Source organism: Chanos chanos, chromosome 4, assembly GCF_902362185.1.
Source record: "Chanos chanos chromosome 4, fChaCha1.1, whole genome shotgun sequence".
Lineage (NCBI taxonomy): Eukaryota > Metazoa > Chordata > Actinopteri > Gonorynchiformes > Chanidae > Chanos > Chanos chanos.
The window spans coordinates 44,261,990-44,276,035 of record NC_044498.1 but is presented as its reverse complement, the minus strand read 5'-3'; the positions used below and the strand labels follow the sequence as shown (position 1 = coordinate 44,276,035).

General features: G+C 42.7%; 3 protein-coding genes and 1 non-coding gene across 8 annotated transcripts in view; 2 read left to right on the top strand and 2 right to left on the bottom strand.

Moving 5' to 3' along the window:
* Positions 1-2,694, top strand: part of cdkl1 (cyclin dependent kinase like 1 (CDC2 related kinase)) — a 7,944-nt gene extending 5,250 nt beyond the window's left edge. The window contains exons 5-9 of one of the 4 annotated variants that reach the window (XM_030771805.1): positions 1-190; positions 1,584-1,666; positions 1,804-1,860; positions 2,077-2,236; positions 2,588-2,694. The exon at positions 1-190 is cut by the window's left edge and continues 11 nt beyond it. In XM_030771805.1, the coding sequence (XP_030627665.1) occupies positions 1-190; positions 1,584-1,666; positions 1,804-1,860; positions 2,077-2,236; positions 2,588-2,694 (597 nt within the window). Of the gene's footprint in view, positions 191-1,583; positions 1,667-1,803; positions 1,861-2,076; positions 2,247-2,579 lie in introns of all 4 variants that reach the window. The other 3 variants (XM_030771804.1, XM_030771803.1, XM_030771806.1) reach the window with 3 other exon arrangements.
* Positions 946-1,017, bottom strand: trnaw-cca (transfer RNA tryptophan (anticodon CCA)). Its single transcript has one exon. It is a non-coding gene; the product is annotated as a tRNA-Trp (tRNA).
* A 1,891-nt stretch (positions 2,695-4,585) lies between the features above and the next one.
* dmac2l (distal membrane arm assembly component 2 like) lies at positions 4,586-8,103 on the bottom strand. Of its 2 annotated transcripts, XM_030771813.1 has the most exons (5): positions 8,027-8,103; positions 7,584-7,700; positions 6,948-7,156; positions 5,633-5,804; positions 4,586-5,044 (listed from the first exon to the last, which is right to left on the bottom strand). In XM_030771813.1, exons 2-5 carry the CDS (start codon positions 7,688-7,690, stop codon positions 4,930-4,932), a joined length of 603 nt encoding a protein of 200 aa, XP_030627673.1. In that variant the 5' UTR covers positions 7,691-7,700; positions 8,027-8,103; the 3' UTR covers positions 4,586-4,929. The 2 variants fall into 2 exon arrangements, with proteins under 2 accessions (XP_030627673.1, XP_030627672.1); XM_030771812.1 differs by lacking the exon at positions 8,027-8,103 and having other exon boundaries at positions 7,584-7,766.
* A 630-nt stretch (positions 8,104-8,733) lies between these two features.
* On the top strand, positions 8,734-13,986 carry l2hgdh (L-2-hydroxyglutarate dehydrogenase). Its single transcript, XM_030771798.1, has 10 exons — positions 8,734-8,928; positions 9,898-10,013; positions 10,260-10,411; positions 10,662-10,793; positions 10,990-11,152; positions 11,245-11,279; positions 11,450-11,617; positions 11,768-11,925; positions 12,158-12,289; positions 12,550-13,986. The coding sequence occupies exons 1-10, from the start codon at positions 8,828-8,830 to the stop codon at positions 12,743-12,745; spliced, it is 1,353 nt and encodes a 450-aa protein (XP_030627658.1). The 5' UTR covers positions 8,734-8,827; the 3' UTR covers positions 12,746-13,986.
* The last annotated feature ends 60 nt before the right edge of the window (positions 13,987-14,046 follow it).

Sequence of the window (14,046 nt, the reverse complement as noted above, 5' to 3'; positions counted from 1 at the left end):
GATTATTACACGGATTATGTGGCCACACGTTGGTACCGGGCCCCGGAGCTGTTGGTGGGAGACACACAGTACGGCCCCCCAGTGGACGTGTGGGCGGTGGGCTGCGTGTTCGCTGAGCTGCTCTCCGGTGCACCTTTGTGGCCGGGAAAATCAGATGTGGACCAACTTTACCTCATCAGGAAAACACTGGGTGAGTTTGGCAGCATTGGCGACAGGAAACGCGGACCATAGTCTGATGCACTGCGCAGAGTTTTCCTCCGATTCTTCAATTTACCATTCTTTGGGTGTCAGAAAGTAAAATATCATTTTACTTGTGTCGTCTTTGATTAAGGTTAAAAGATTAAATTTCCGTGATCGAACACACACACTGTGAGCAGTGAGTTTGACCTCTGTATTTAACACATCCTTACACACCAGTAGTGAGCACACACAACCACTAGGTGCGGGAGCACTCACTCACTCATTATCTAAACCGCTTATCCTGATTAGGGTCGCGGGGGGTGCTGGAGCCTATCCCAGCGCACATAGGGCGAAAGGCGGGGAAACACCCTGGACAGGTCGCCAGTCCATCGCAGGACAGACACACAGACAAACACACTCACATTCATACCTAAGGGCAATTTAGTGTCTCCAATTCACCTAACCTGCATGTCTTTGGACTGTGGGAGGAAACCGGAGCTCCCGGAGGAAACCCACGCAGACATGGGGAGAACATGCAAACTCCACACAGAAAGGACCCTGAGCACCCAGCCAGGAACCGAACCCGAAACCTTCTTGCTGTGAGGCAACAGCGCTACCCACTGCGCCGCCCGGTGCGGGAGCAGTTGGGGGTTAAGTGCCTTGCCCAAGGGCACTTCAGCCGTGGGATGTTTCGTGCCGGTCCTGGGATTCGAACCGGTGACCTTTCACCGGTTCGGTTTTGCCATGGGCTGCCTCCTAAAATTTTGACCCCGACGTGATTTGAACACGCAACCTTCTGATCTGGAGTCAGACGCGCTACCGTTGCGCCACGAGGTCTTTGGGGACAGGTCTGTTTAGGACTTTATCTTGTAATCGTCCTTACTCTGATAAGCTGTCGTCTGGTAATTGGTACTCTTTGGAAACAGTACTGTTTAGGACTTTATGTTGTAATTGTCCTTACTTTGATAAGCTATCATCTGGTGATTGGCACCAAAATTATAGAGCCTCATGGTTTGATACCATATGGTGTGTGTGTGTGTGTATTAGTGTGATCAATTCCTAGTTAGTATAGTGGTGAGTATCCCTGCCTGTCACGTGGGTGACTGGGGTTCGATTCCCTAATGGGTTGGTAATATTTTTGGGCAGCACGGTGGCTCAGTGGTTAGCACTGTTGCCTCACAGCAAGAAGGTCCTGGGTTCGAATTCCACAGCTTGCGTATATTCTCTGCTCTGGTTTCCTCCCACCATACAAATATGTTAAGGTTAACACCTGTCGGTGTGAAGGATGGATCGAATGCAGAGGTTGAATTTCACTGCCCACTGCTCCTAGTGTGTGTGTGACAATAAAGTACTTAACTAACTTAGTGTGTGTTTAAGATGAGTGTGTTTCACTGCATTTACAGGAGATCTGATCCCCAGACACCAGCAGGTCTTCAGCAACAACCAGTTTTTCAGTGGAGTGTGTGTTCCTGAGCCTCAGGAAATGGTGAGAACACACACACACACACACAGAACTTCATATCAGTGTGCAATCTCCACTGTTTTCAGTCATTGTATGGTACTGTGTTTATAAAGGGCAACGCGTTTGATGTCATCCATTTACTCCTCTCTGTGTGTCAATAGGAACCTCTGGAGCAGAAACACCCAAACATCTCATACCAGGCACTGAGTTTAATGAAGGTAATTCTCACTCTTCCCCTACAAAATAAGCATATGTCCCACCCAGGTTCAGATTTGATCAGAGTCTCGTTCCCAGGCTTATGAAAACTCCAGTGTGTAAGTGATGTTTGTCACTGTAAATGAAATTCATTTAGTTTAGAGGGATTTCCCTTAACCCCACACCGCCACCTAAAGTCTGTCTTTCTTTCTCTCTCTCTCTCTTTCTCTCTCCCTCAGGGCTGTTTGAGAATGGACCCTGCGGAGAGGTTGTCATGTGAACAGCTCCTGGAACACTCGTACTTTGACAGTCAGCGCGAGGAACACGAGAGAGCAGCACGAGAACTCGACCGCACTGCCAAAAGACGAACGCGCCAGCCGCGAAAACACCTGCCGCCTGGCGTGAGTTAGCTTCGACCGTTGAGAGTGTGTGATGTCACATACGCTCGCACCGCGACCAAAAAGATTTGTTTTGTTTTTAAGGAACCGGGGAACTACTCTACTTTACATGATGATAAACTGTGTTAGTAGTATGGTAACCATACTCAGTTAGCAGATGATGGGAAATAACTTGAAATACATATGAAGTTACTGTGGACCCATGCTGTTGTGTCACAAGACTTCTCAATGGACCAATCACAATTTAACCTCTGTAATATATGATAACATATATCATTTAACTAGAGATTCTCTCTCTCTCTCTCTCTCCCTCTCTTTCCCTCTCCCTCTCTTTCTCTCTCTCTCTCCCTCTCTCAGTATTTGCCTCAGCTGACCAGCAGCAGCATCTTCCCTGCTGTGGACAGCAGAAAATACAACAACAACCTGCGTAAATTCAACTACCATTTCCCCAACATATAGCGCCCCACCGCTGCGTCAGCCCCGTTTAAACCCCATACAGCTCAGTCCCTCTCTCTACTGACTAATGACGGACATATCAAATAACCAGTCTGTATGCTTGAATGGGCATTCCTTAACATTTCACAGCAGTCAAGGGAGGGATCCTGTTTTAGAGTACTAGGATGAGATCCCCAAAAGGGGGAAGTTCACCCTCTCACGGCTCTGGACCCATTATAACATTTCACCCCTCATCATACAATCACTGGTGCTGAAACTTTATTTCAGTAGGCCGATATGTACCAATGGTTTTATTAGACATTTTGAAACATCAGTAAGCATATCTATGATCAATGACTTCCACAGCTCACCAAGTAAAACAGATGACTTTGTCCCACTTCCTGTGAGAATAAATAAGAGATGGTTTGCATCATGATTACATGATGATGAAGAAGCATTGGGCCTTGCACTGGATAGAACTTTAGGACTTTATTAACATTTAAAGTTACATTTATGAATTCCATACTAAGACTTTTTGATGAGGAGTACAAAAAATATATACTGAAATGCTTACAAACATCCAAATAAGTGTTATAAGGGGTCTAGATGCAAAAAAAGAGTGAACTTTCACTTTAAGAATGAATACTGGAAGATGTATTACCTGAAACTTCCCAAAGTAACTCTGACAAAACTATAACAGCTCTCTGAACACTTTATGTCACATTAAGACATGACACGAGACACTGCCGCTGTGACACACCACTGTGTCATAGGGCAAACACGGGGCATTCGCTTATCTGAGGTGTACCTCTTGCTTCGCTGTGAGGTCATTTTCATTTGAAGTAGTGTCATAAAACGAAATGAAGACACAGAGTTGTTTAAGACGGGCTGTACAACAGCTATGACATCTTCCTGGAATCCTAATGTTTTCGGGTGAAATACTACCTGGTAAAGTACTACACTCTCCAAATAGCCAGCAGCACCACAGTGACTCTGAGGCTAACCTGACATCCACCTTTGTCTGCTTGGCCAGCTCAGGAAAACAAGCCCCAGACCAGAGGCCCCATCCACGGGCCCAAACCTTAGCCCAGGGAACATAAGAGGTTCCTTTAGATGTCAGTCTATGCACAACAGTAAGTTTCCTACAGAGAGGACACTTCTACCTGAGGTTTTGACTTTACGTGTGACTCAGTGCTAGTTTTACTACTTGGCATATTTGTGTACTTTGACAAAGAGCTCTTCTAGGCTCTGCTAGTAGATGCACTAAAAGGAGGGGATAAGTCCCCCAATATTTTACTGCCTTTCCCTGTTTGCCAAATCTGCTTTTTTTTTTTTTAAATATTGAGAAAATTAGTGAAATGATTTAATAGTGAGTTATATGTGTGATTAGTTATATTTTGCTTTAACAGCGACAGGGTGAGAACACCTGTTTTAGAAGATGTTTGAAACAAACTTAGTCTAATTAGTGAAACCTGGTTCTTTCGGGAGGAGAAAACAGATCTTATTATTTTGGGGGCATTAGATAGATTTTATTCCCCCGTGTTTTAATGCTAATTTCCACTAATTTCACAAAACAGGGACTTTATCATATTATAATGATAAAGTGCTGACCTACTATTTTGTAAACACATATACAGATTTGATGTGTTACGGCTTTGAACTGCTAAACTTTTAAACTTACATTTTCATGTTGTATTTTAATAACCCCCAATCCAATTTAAATTTTTGAACTTACAGAACTTCAGTGTACAATTTGTCAGTTGCTGCAACCTGTTGTTTTGATTAATCACTTTTATTAGACCTTAATGAAGCAATTAGTAACTGTGTAGATGTGATAGTTCCCAAAAGAACCGGTGCTAAAAAATAATGATAGCCATTACACTCGCACTGAACTTGCACCAAATGCCAATTTTGATGTTTCCCAAATTCATGGGTTCTTTTATTTCTTAGTATCTCTGTCTACACACATGTTTTTCTTACAAGTGCCGTGTCTCTCTTGTACTTTTCTATGAAACAAAGTTTATAATACACAAAATAAAGGGGATGAAACTAATGAGTGAGAAAGTAATGCTATCCATTCTGTTTTCGATGAGCAGATGCATTAAAAGAGCAGTTTAAGCACCGGTGCCGTGCTTTTTGTCCTTTTTCCCATCCCTTAGTGCCTCCGATGAAACCTGGAAACAATGCTCACTCCTTGTCTAGGTTGCCATGGCGCCCACTGCGCCATGGACCTATGACTATGTCCGTGACTCTGATTGGTCAGGCCAAATCCAGCTCTATGGTCAGTTTGGGCAGGGCTGTCTGAAGTCTGTCCACTGTTTTCTCTCTCTCTCGGATTCCAGGCAGGTCACTGAGAAACAGATATTCTAAATTCCTGTCAGGAAATATCAAACAACAGGTTAGTATTTACTGTCACACCTACATACAGCAGGGTACTTAATAACTGAGGGAAGATGTAATTTTCTCTCACAGGGAAGTGATTACTTCATTGGAAACTAATCCTTGGGATAATTTCACTGAAACTGAACACTAATGCTCCAAAGGTTCCTCTATGGTATCGCCTTTCCCTTCCCTCTCCAAATGATTTGCACTTTAAGGGCTGAATTAAAACAAACTGTCATGTTAGGACCAAATTAAAACAAACCCTTTTCCATGGAAACTACCACTAAAGCCGTTATTAAGCAAACACATTCCTGTCTCATCAGTAATACTGCATTGGAATAGCACTGATTGGTGCTTTCCCCACATTTTCACTGAATAATGAAGGAAGCTGACTGATTGTTATGGCTGTGTTTCAGGTATAGACCGGACACCTCAGTAAATGAGAACTGGAGTGAAGAGTGATTTGTTGTGAGGACTATGTTCGGGTTTGTGTTTAGGTCTCTCTGCCTACAGAACAACTTATTCACACCCGATTGAATCAGTGAGTCACGTGGCTGACACTCGTCTTTCGTGTTCCTACCGAAGTCGATAGAGAGAGACGACGCCCTTGTCCGTCACGTTGCCGCAGGAGACGATCTCCATTTTGAGCAGGCTGGCCTGCAGGTTCTCAATACCGCTCAGTCTCTCAAGACACACGTCCTCAATGTAGATACACTTATTCAGCTTGATCTCCTCCACGTGCTTCAGACCATCTATAGGATACACAGTAAACAGTATACTTGCCTTGTGCTAAGATCAAAGTGTTCAGTAAAGTACAGCCCTTATAACGCTGTGCTGTATTGTCAGTACACAACAGGTCTATGTCCTTTTTGGTTTGGTGTAAAGCAAAGTTAAATAAAATAACCATGGGAATAATCATTAAATTGCTCCGTTGGTTAGCTGGAAAGCCTGTGGGTCGAATATGAGCAGTGATCTCACTAATGGAAAGATGAGTCAGCCTAAATGAATTAGAGATACTGCTGATTTGAAACCATCCTGCTTTGACCAGTTTCTGAGGTGGAACATAACCAGTTATTTTTTATCGTAACTGTTGCTGTAACATGCTACTCAACAGACACTCAAAATATACGCAGAAAATACTTTTTGTACATTTCAAAAGCAGAATATATATCCTGAAGAATTCATACATTTCATATAGAATCTATAAAAACGTTTTCATACATTTTCCCCAAACCATACTGGTATTTCTTTTAGATTTGTGAGCCAAGCCTTGCACATGAAATGACAGCCATTTCACTCAGTGACAGTGCTGTATTTTTAAAGAGATCTTTCTCTCACTTTCCCAGCTCAGGGTGTGCCTGGTGTCACAGACAGGCTATTATCAGTGTCTCTGTGTAAAACATCCTGCTCACCTGCGTCACTCACCTGGGGACCTGCTCAAATCACTTTAGGCTCTGCAATGGTCACTTTAACCCTTACCCCAGACACACACAGGAGTAACATTCACTCTCACCTTAAACAGGTATACAACTAACTCAGCTCCTCCTTTTTCCGATTCTCTCTTTCCCTTGCCCTCTCAGATACACACACACACACATACATGCAGTACCTTTCAACCCAGTCTTTCACGCACTTTGAACAGTATGCCATGATGTCAACAAATAAGTTTCACCAGGCAGTTTTGCCTCTGGAAAAAAAAGATCTGTTCAAAGATCTCTGAATTGTAAGAAAAGTGGAGCTCAAAACCTCTACAGTGGTGACAGTTTAGGTTGCGCTCTTACCCGGGTGACTGCATCTAATTAAGTGTACGGTTTGTCTGCACTTAAGGGTTTAAGTGCTCTTATTTATTTAACTGTTTGTGCTGGTTGCGTTTGATTTCTGTAGAGCGCGCTCACCCAGGTGGTCGAACCCTCTGTACATTATACAGGACTCGGTGGCGTCGATTGCTTCAATTCTGTAACGGCCCAGTGGGCCTGTGGGAAGGCCGTTGTAGTCGTGCTGCCACCGATCAAAGCCCTGGAAACGCACTTTAGCCCCACAGCGCAAGAGCCACTCAGACGCCGCCCGGTCCGGACCTACCGCTTTAATACGTTCATAATCCACTCTGTATACAAAGAGAAGGAAATGACAGTTACTCTCTTTGAACGGTCCTTCAGAAGGCTGGCATAAAATCTACGAAATTTAAGACGCTTTTAAGGCAGGACAGAGACAATAATATGAAGAACATTGCAGTTGTCGTTATGGATATGAACATATATACATATAAATGTACAATCTGCGTTTGTCCAGTAAGATGTTATGAAACTCCTTGCAGAATTCCTCAGCGAGGATGTCACTAATGAATTTTCCACAAAGTGAACCAGTCGCCCCTCATTCTCCTCTTAAACTGAAATTTGCGTTGAACTCAGATTACTACAACCCATGAAATAGTTACACGTTAAAAGGTCCTGACTTTTCCCAAAAACACTAGTCCCTTTGTGCCTGTCGGTCATCAAGCGTGTAATTGCAGTGTTGATGTTAAATTACATTACTTGTTGAATACAGCATTAAGCCAACCCCAGAACTCTCGACTGCCCCCTGGTGGCAGCGTCCTCTGCGTTGATAAAGCTGTCTGTACTGTTCGCGTCAGAAATCTCATATCTTTGGCTCTGAAACACATTATATTTTTCATGTCATTATTTAAACAGCTTTTCATTCCCACATGTTAAAGCTGCCTAGCTGGTTATACGAAGACATTATGTTATCTGACGTTATGGATTGCCGCTTGAGCAGTGAACAGAACTGTATGTCTTGTGCTAAGGGGCAAAAGCAGTGTAATAGCTTAAGCGATACAAGGTAAAACAAACTTAACGTTAGCTATAATTCGGCGATACGAAATGCACATATTAATGAGTTGAGTGCGTATGTAACAACAATTTATCCTCTAGTTTTGTACGTTGGAAGTTTGAAGGAGATTTTTATATGCAGTTCATACTATCTGGCGCGTATAAAGTAATATATTAGAGGAGGACAATGAAGAATACTCCTTCGTATCTGCATGACAGTTGTCCAGAACACTCACCTTTCCCCTTCAAACAGCCTTCCTTATTTACATGGTACGCCAGTGCTTCCCTCTTGAACTTTCAACCCAGACGTCTTTTCCTCACGGTTGCTCATTGGTCCAGTAATGGTGGATCAAACACATATAATAGGAAGACAGAAAACTCCCGGTAAAAAGCTGTCGACCATCGCGCGGAGAGAACTCATGACCAAATAAGGCAATGAGCAGAAGAGGTTGTCCAGTTTTCGTTGAAGTCGTAACAATTTTGATTTCGTAAAAATGAAACATCAGATTTTTACGTGCCACCCTTTATAACAAGAATTTTCTGTCGTGAAAAATAACTAACTGGAGCGTTTAATACATTATCATTGTCTCAAAAATGAGCTTTCAGAGAAAGATTTTTTTTCATACAATGAGTGTGTTCTAATAATCATCATATGTATATGACCGTCTCCCCTGCCGTTCATTACTCCAATATTAATTAGTCCTGTTTTAGATCCATTCCTTGTCTTCAGGAACGAAGATTGTCCGTAGTATACACAAGTCAGACATCTGCTCCTTTTCAACAATCTGTGATAGGTGGTAGGAGGGGGATGGGGTGGAGTTAAGAAATGTTTCAGCAGGTTAGCAAATAAGCTAGATGAGAGGGGTCTAGTTGAGGAGTCAGATTAATGTCACCAAGACTCTTAAAATGTTTGAAAGATAGCTGATAAAACTTTTAATCTATCCTCTTCAATGATGATTCGTACGCTGCGTAATGCCTCAGCAGGCGCTGTTTTACTTGTGAGAAGACCAAAGTCCTTAAAGTGCATTACCGCCAGATACCAGCACAGTGGGTAAGTCACTGTGACTGCAGTTTGTTGTCAAGGTATTCGTGGTGAATGACATCCACTGTAGTACACAAGTCAATACAGATCATGTACATGCCACGTCTCAGTAATCTTTGATCAGTGTCAGTCATTAGTTTTAATGCCATACAAATATACACTTAGAGGAGTCACAGCACGTTTTAGTTAGACTTAGAAGATACACGTCGCTAGGATACAGCCGTTTGCCAACTCTGTTAACATATAATCCATAAACATTAAATAGTGAATGAGCATGAGTTGTTGACAAGTGATTTGTTGGTTTTGGGAAACGAACGATTTAGAGAGCAAACTGCATCTCACACCAATACAGCTTCATGTAACTTCGCACGTTTCCACATCCTGGTATGTCGGAAATAATATGATATCATGTAAACTCATGTTGAACTCAACTCACTCATCCCGGAATTTATCTATTTTAAGGTTATTACATGTGTGTCCATCTTAATGGGTGTTTCTGAGATACTGACCAATGGAACCGCACTATGCTGAGCACAGCGAGATGAACTTTGGCTCTCTAAACAAAAATGAAGTTTGAACAAAATTAGGAAACGCCGTAGGATAATACACAGTCATAAATTCATAGGAATGTGTAAAAATGTCTGAAGAAGGGGCAGTTTTAGGTAATGTGGTTTTAACAGACAGCCCAACTTAGTTCCAGAGAAGAAAATGACCCAAAGCAAAGTTAGCTAAAATCAGCAGACTCCTATTCCACCAACATATTTTATCATATGAAAGCAAGACCTTATTCACGAGTTTCAGTTTAATATTATGAGTAATTAGGAACACTTGGATGCAGAGATATAATCTCTTGTGAATTTGAGTCATGTTTTTAATGAAGACCAAAAAGCTTATAGTTACATACATGAGATCCATATGACACTCATTAGTGTATGCTCTGATGCATTTGCTGAAGTCTTGTGTATGTTTTTTTTGCAGATGTTGCGATGTGGCTGTGGTTGGAGGTGGTATCGTGGGTCTGGCCTCAGCAAGGGAACTGATACTTCGCCATCCCAATCTCACCTTCACGCTGCTGGAGAAGGAGAAAGAACTCTGTAAGTGTGCGTTAGAGTTTGTGTTTTTGGCAGAGTTTCGCCAAGCCCGTGCTCGGGTCTGTCACACACATGCTTTGCACATTCCTGGAATATTTCTCTCCCCTCTCTCTCTCTCTCTCTCTCTCTCACTCATACACACACACACAGGCAAGAGACCGACCTCTGTTATTTTTGCTGAAGCTTAAACATTTTGGCCTTTTTCTTTCGTGTTCTCTGTCACGTGTTATTGTTGTCCTGTGTGTCCAGCCATACACCAGAGTGGCCATAACAGTGGGGTCATCCACAGTGGGATTTACTACACACCAGGCTCTCTGAAGGCTCGTCTGTGCGTGCGGGGTTCTACGCTCGCCTATGAGTACTGTGAGAAGAAAGGCATTCCTTACAAGAGATGTGGAAAGGTGGAGACAATTAGCAATAACAGCTGAAACAACCTCGAGATTGTCAAGGGCTGGTGAAGATAGGTGGCATAAGTTGCTATACGGTCTATATGTGTGGTACTTTTAGCTTGTGCTATTATGTGTGATTCATTAACAGGTAGATTGTACTCTTGAAATCATGCGTCTGTGTGCATGTGTGTCTGCAAGAAATATGCATGAGTCCAAATCAGATGTTTCTTTTTCTGTCATGACTGCGTACATGTGTGTTTAGCTCATCGTTGCCGTGGAGAGAGAGGAGATCCCTCGTCTGAAGGCCCTGTATGAACGGGGTCAAAAGAATAATGTACGAGAGCTCAGCATCATCGATGCCAAAGCCATCAGAGAGAGAGAGCCCTACTGCAGGGTGAGATGCCCTCTTGCATGTGCGCGTATGTGTGTGTGTGTGAAGTTTGTGATCAAACGTCAGTGATAACAGATGTTTAGTAATTGAGATAGTTTGTGAATGATAAAGTGAGTAATGGAGAGAGTGAGTATGTATGAAATATGACTCTAACATGTTTCCAAGTGTGTTTTTAAGGACCATTTTTTTGGTTCTGCAGGGTCTGATGGCGCTGGATTCTCCCTATACCGGGATAGTGGACTGGCGCGTGGTGGCTCTCTCATATGGGAAAGACTTCCAGCAGGCTGGGGGCACCGTGCTGACAGGGTTTGAGGCCAGTGATATCACCATGGCAACAGAAAGCCCAGCTGGGAGTTCTGAAGGTAGGGCATGTGACTCAAGTCCCATTTTGTGCATGTGGTATTGTTTGAGAACTATCTGTTCTTTCATACTGACATGCTATTCATTTTCACAGGTCTGAAGCACCCCATTGTTATCAGAGGCTCAAAGGTAGCATTCATTGAACTGTGTCTTGAATGAATGTCAATATTTGTTTATGTTTGACCAAATTAGAGTGCTGAAGTATGGAACTGAAATCACAGTTGCAATCTCAAAAGATGCATGATATTATTTTCTAGCATACTTGTTAGTTGCAGTGTATTGTGTGTGCATGCGTACAGGGGGAAGAGGTTCGTTGTCGGTACGTGCTGACGTGTGGGGGTCTGTACTCTGACAGACTTTCTCAAATCTCTGGCTGCAGTCCTGAGCCGCGTATCGTACCTTTCAGAGGAGATTACCTGGTTCTCAAACCTGAGAAACACTACCTCGTCAGGGGCAACATCTACCCAGTGAGTCCACAAACCTCCAGAAATCCCATTTCATATGCAAAAAATATCATAGTTTTTGGAATGTTCTGTGCAATGCAGACAGTACAGAGCTGGCAAAGTTGTAGACTCGATGAAAACACAATAGCTTTTTTTGATTTTTTTTTTTTTTAGGTGCCAGACCCACGGTTTCCTTTTCTTGGGGTTCACTTTACTCCCCGTATGGATGGCAGTGTGTGGCTTGGTCCCAATGCTGTACTGGCCTTCAAACGAGAAGGATACGAAGTGTATGACTTTGACCTTCAGGACTTTGGAGATGCAGTCTCCTTTAGGTACCCATCTCAATTCAGGCTACAGATGGGAACACAATGGGGTTATTACACAGTAATAAGCCCTTATAACACACTGCTACCTGTCTCCTCCTGAATAGCTACATTATAGTTGTATAATTGAAAACAAACTGCTCTGTGTGTGTGTGTGTGTGTGCGCGCATGTGTTTGTTTGGATGTGTTTTTGTGTATGTGTGTGTGTATCTCTCTCTCTCTCATTGTCTGCCTGTCTCAGAGGATTACAGCGGCTTGTGATGAAGAATTTGACATATGGGGTAGGAGAGATGTATAGAGGTGTGTTCATCAGTGCTCAGGTGAAGATCCTACAGAAGTACATACCAGAGCTGAGTGTCAGTGACGTGCTCAGGTACATGCAGCCTGAGAGTTTCATTCTCTCCAGCCTGACTCAGTGTGTCATTGTATTACGAACTGCTTAGCTCTGTTATGGGTTGCTGTGTTGTTCATGATGTTGAAATATCACACTGAATCGAGATGTGTTAACAGGTTGTTTTTTTACATAAAAGGCCATAAATTTCCATAAAGCATGTTGGTATCTTAAAAGGGTACCGTTCTTGAACTTCGACAGGTCATGTTGTTGTTGTTGATTCTGTGCTCGTGGTGTTGCAGGGGTCCGGCGGGAGTGAGGGCGCAGGCGCTGGACCGGGACGGGAATCTGGTCGACGATTTCGTGTTTGACGGAGGGGCGGGTGCCGTGGGAAGTCGCGTTCTGCACGTGCGGAATGCCCCCTCGCCCGCCGCCACGTCCTCCCTGGCCATCGCCGAGATAATTGCGGACGAGGTGCAGAACCGCTTCACCCTCTAGAGGCATCCCTCTGACCGACGGGGTCTAAGCAGCACCACCACAGACTGACAGAGGACCGAGGAGAGCGACACCGAGGCTGACCGGTGGCCTCAGATCTCTCGCAGAGTGTTTAACAAGGGTAGCTGTGGTTTGGCTTAACGTGACAGAGTCTAAAGGTTAACTCAGTTTGTCAGATAATGATTGTCACAGTGAGGTTACACTACAGCCTGTGCTCACTTGAACTAAAACAGACCCTAAATAATCGCCTTCATCATGGAGTTACTGTAGAGATTCTGCATCAGTATTTCTTTTGTTTTTGTTTTTTGGTTTTTGTTTTTTTTTTTAGCCCAGACTGTATGAGTAGCCTATGACTGATAGGCAGCGTTGATAAAATTTGTCCACAAGTCCCATACTTGTTCTGTTGCTGTTGGAAGTGAGCGCAACAAATATTAGTACAGCTTTCTGGTTTTGCTTCTTTTATACTGTAGTGGTTGGACCTGCTGAAAAAAAGTACATGAAATTCACTGCCATGATGAGAGACTGTCTTACAAAGCAGCGAATTTAGTTTGACATGATCACATTAGCAACACGCTAAATGCACTTTTTCCATCCAGACCATATATTGTATGTGTATTTTGGAGTTCACAGATGACCTAAGTGATTTACAGTAATGATTGTCAGATGAAAAAGAATCTAGAATAATCTAGATCTTTAGTCTTAGTACTTTGTATTCTATAACCTTTGGTACTATGGTGCTATTATAATGTTTTGCAATGTATTTTAATGACTTGTGGTTACTGATTGAGTGTGTGTAACAAAGAAAGACTTTGTGAAGCGTTTTGGATGAATCTCTTTATGTAACAAAGTCTAAGAGAGAAGATGTATACTGTTGTAATGACAAATCTGAGTTTCCTCATTAGTTTTTTATAGGAGAGACTGCTCCACCAAAAAAAAAAAAAAGGCGGACAGTGGAAAATTTTGGTGAACATTTTGGTGGATTTGTCACTTAAGAAAAACAAACATGGCCATCTGATTGTGAGTCATAGGAAATGTAGCACACTTTAATTGGCTGCCGGGATGCTTTTTGGCATTTCTTCAGTCTGAACTGTGATGTTCTATGTTGGGATACATACATAAATGCTTTAAGTATTTTCTCAACGTATTTGCTAATGTATTTAATTATTGTAGCACTATAACGCTATGTATGTTGTTGAGTTTGGTTAAAAATAAAACATGTTTGATGGTTGTATTAATCCTGAAAATGAAAAATTGCATTTACCATAGTGATTCAGGGTGACAAAGCCTTATTTGCATCAAGATCA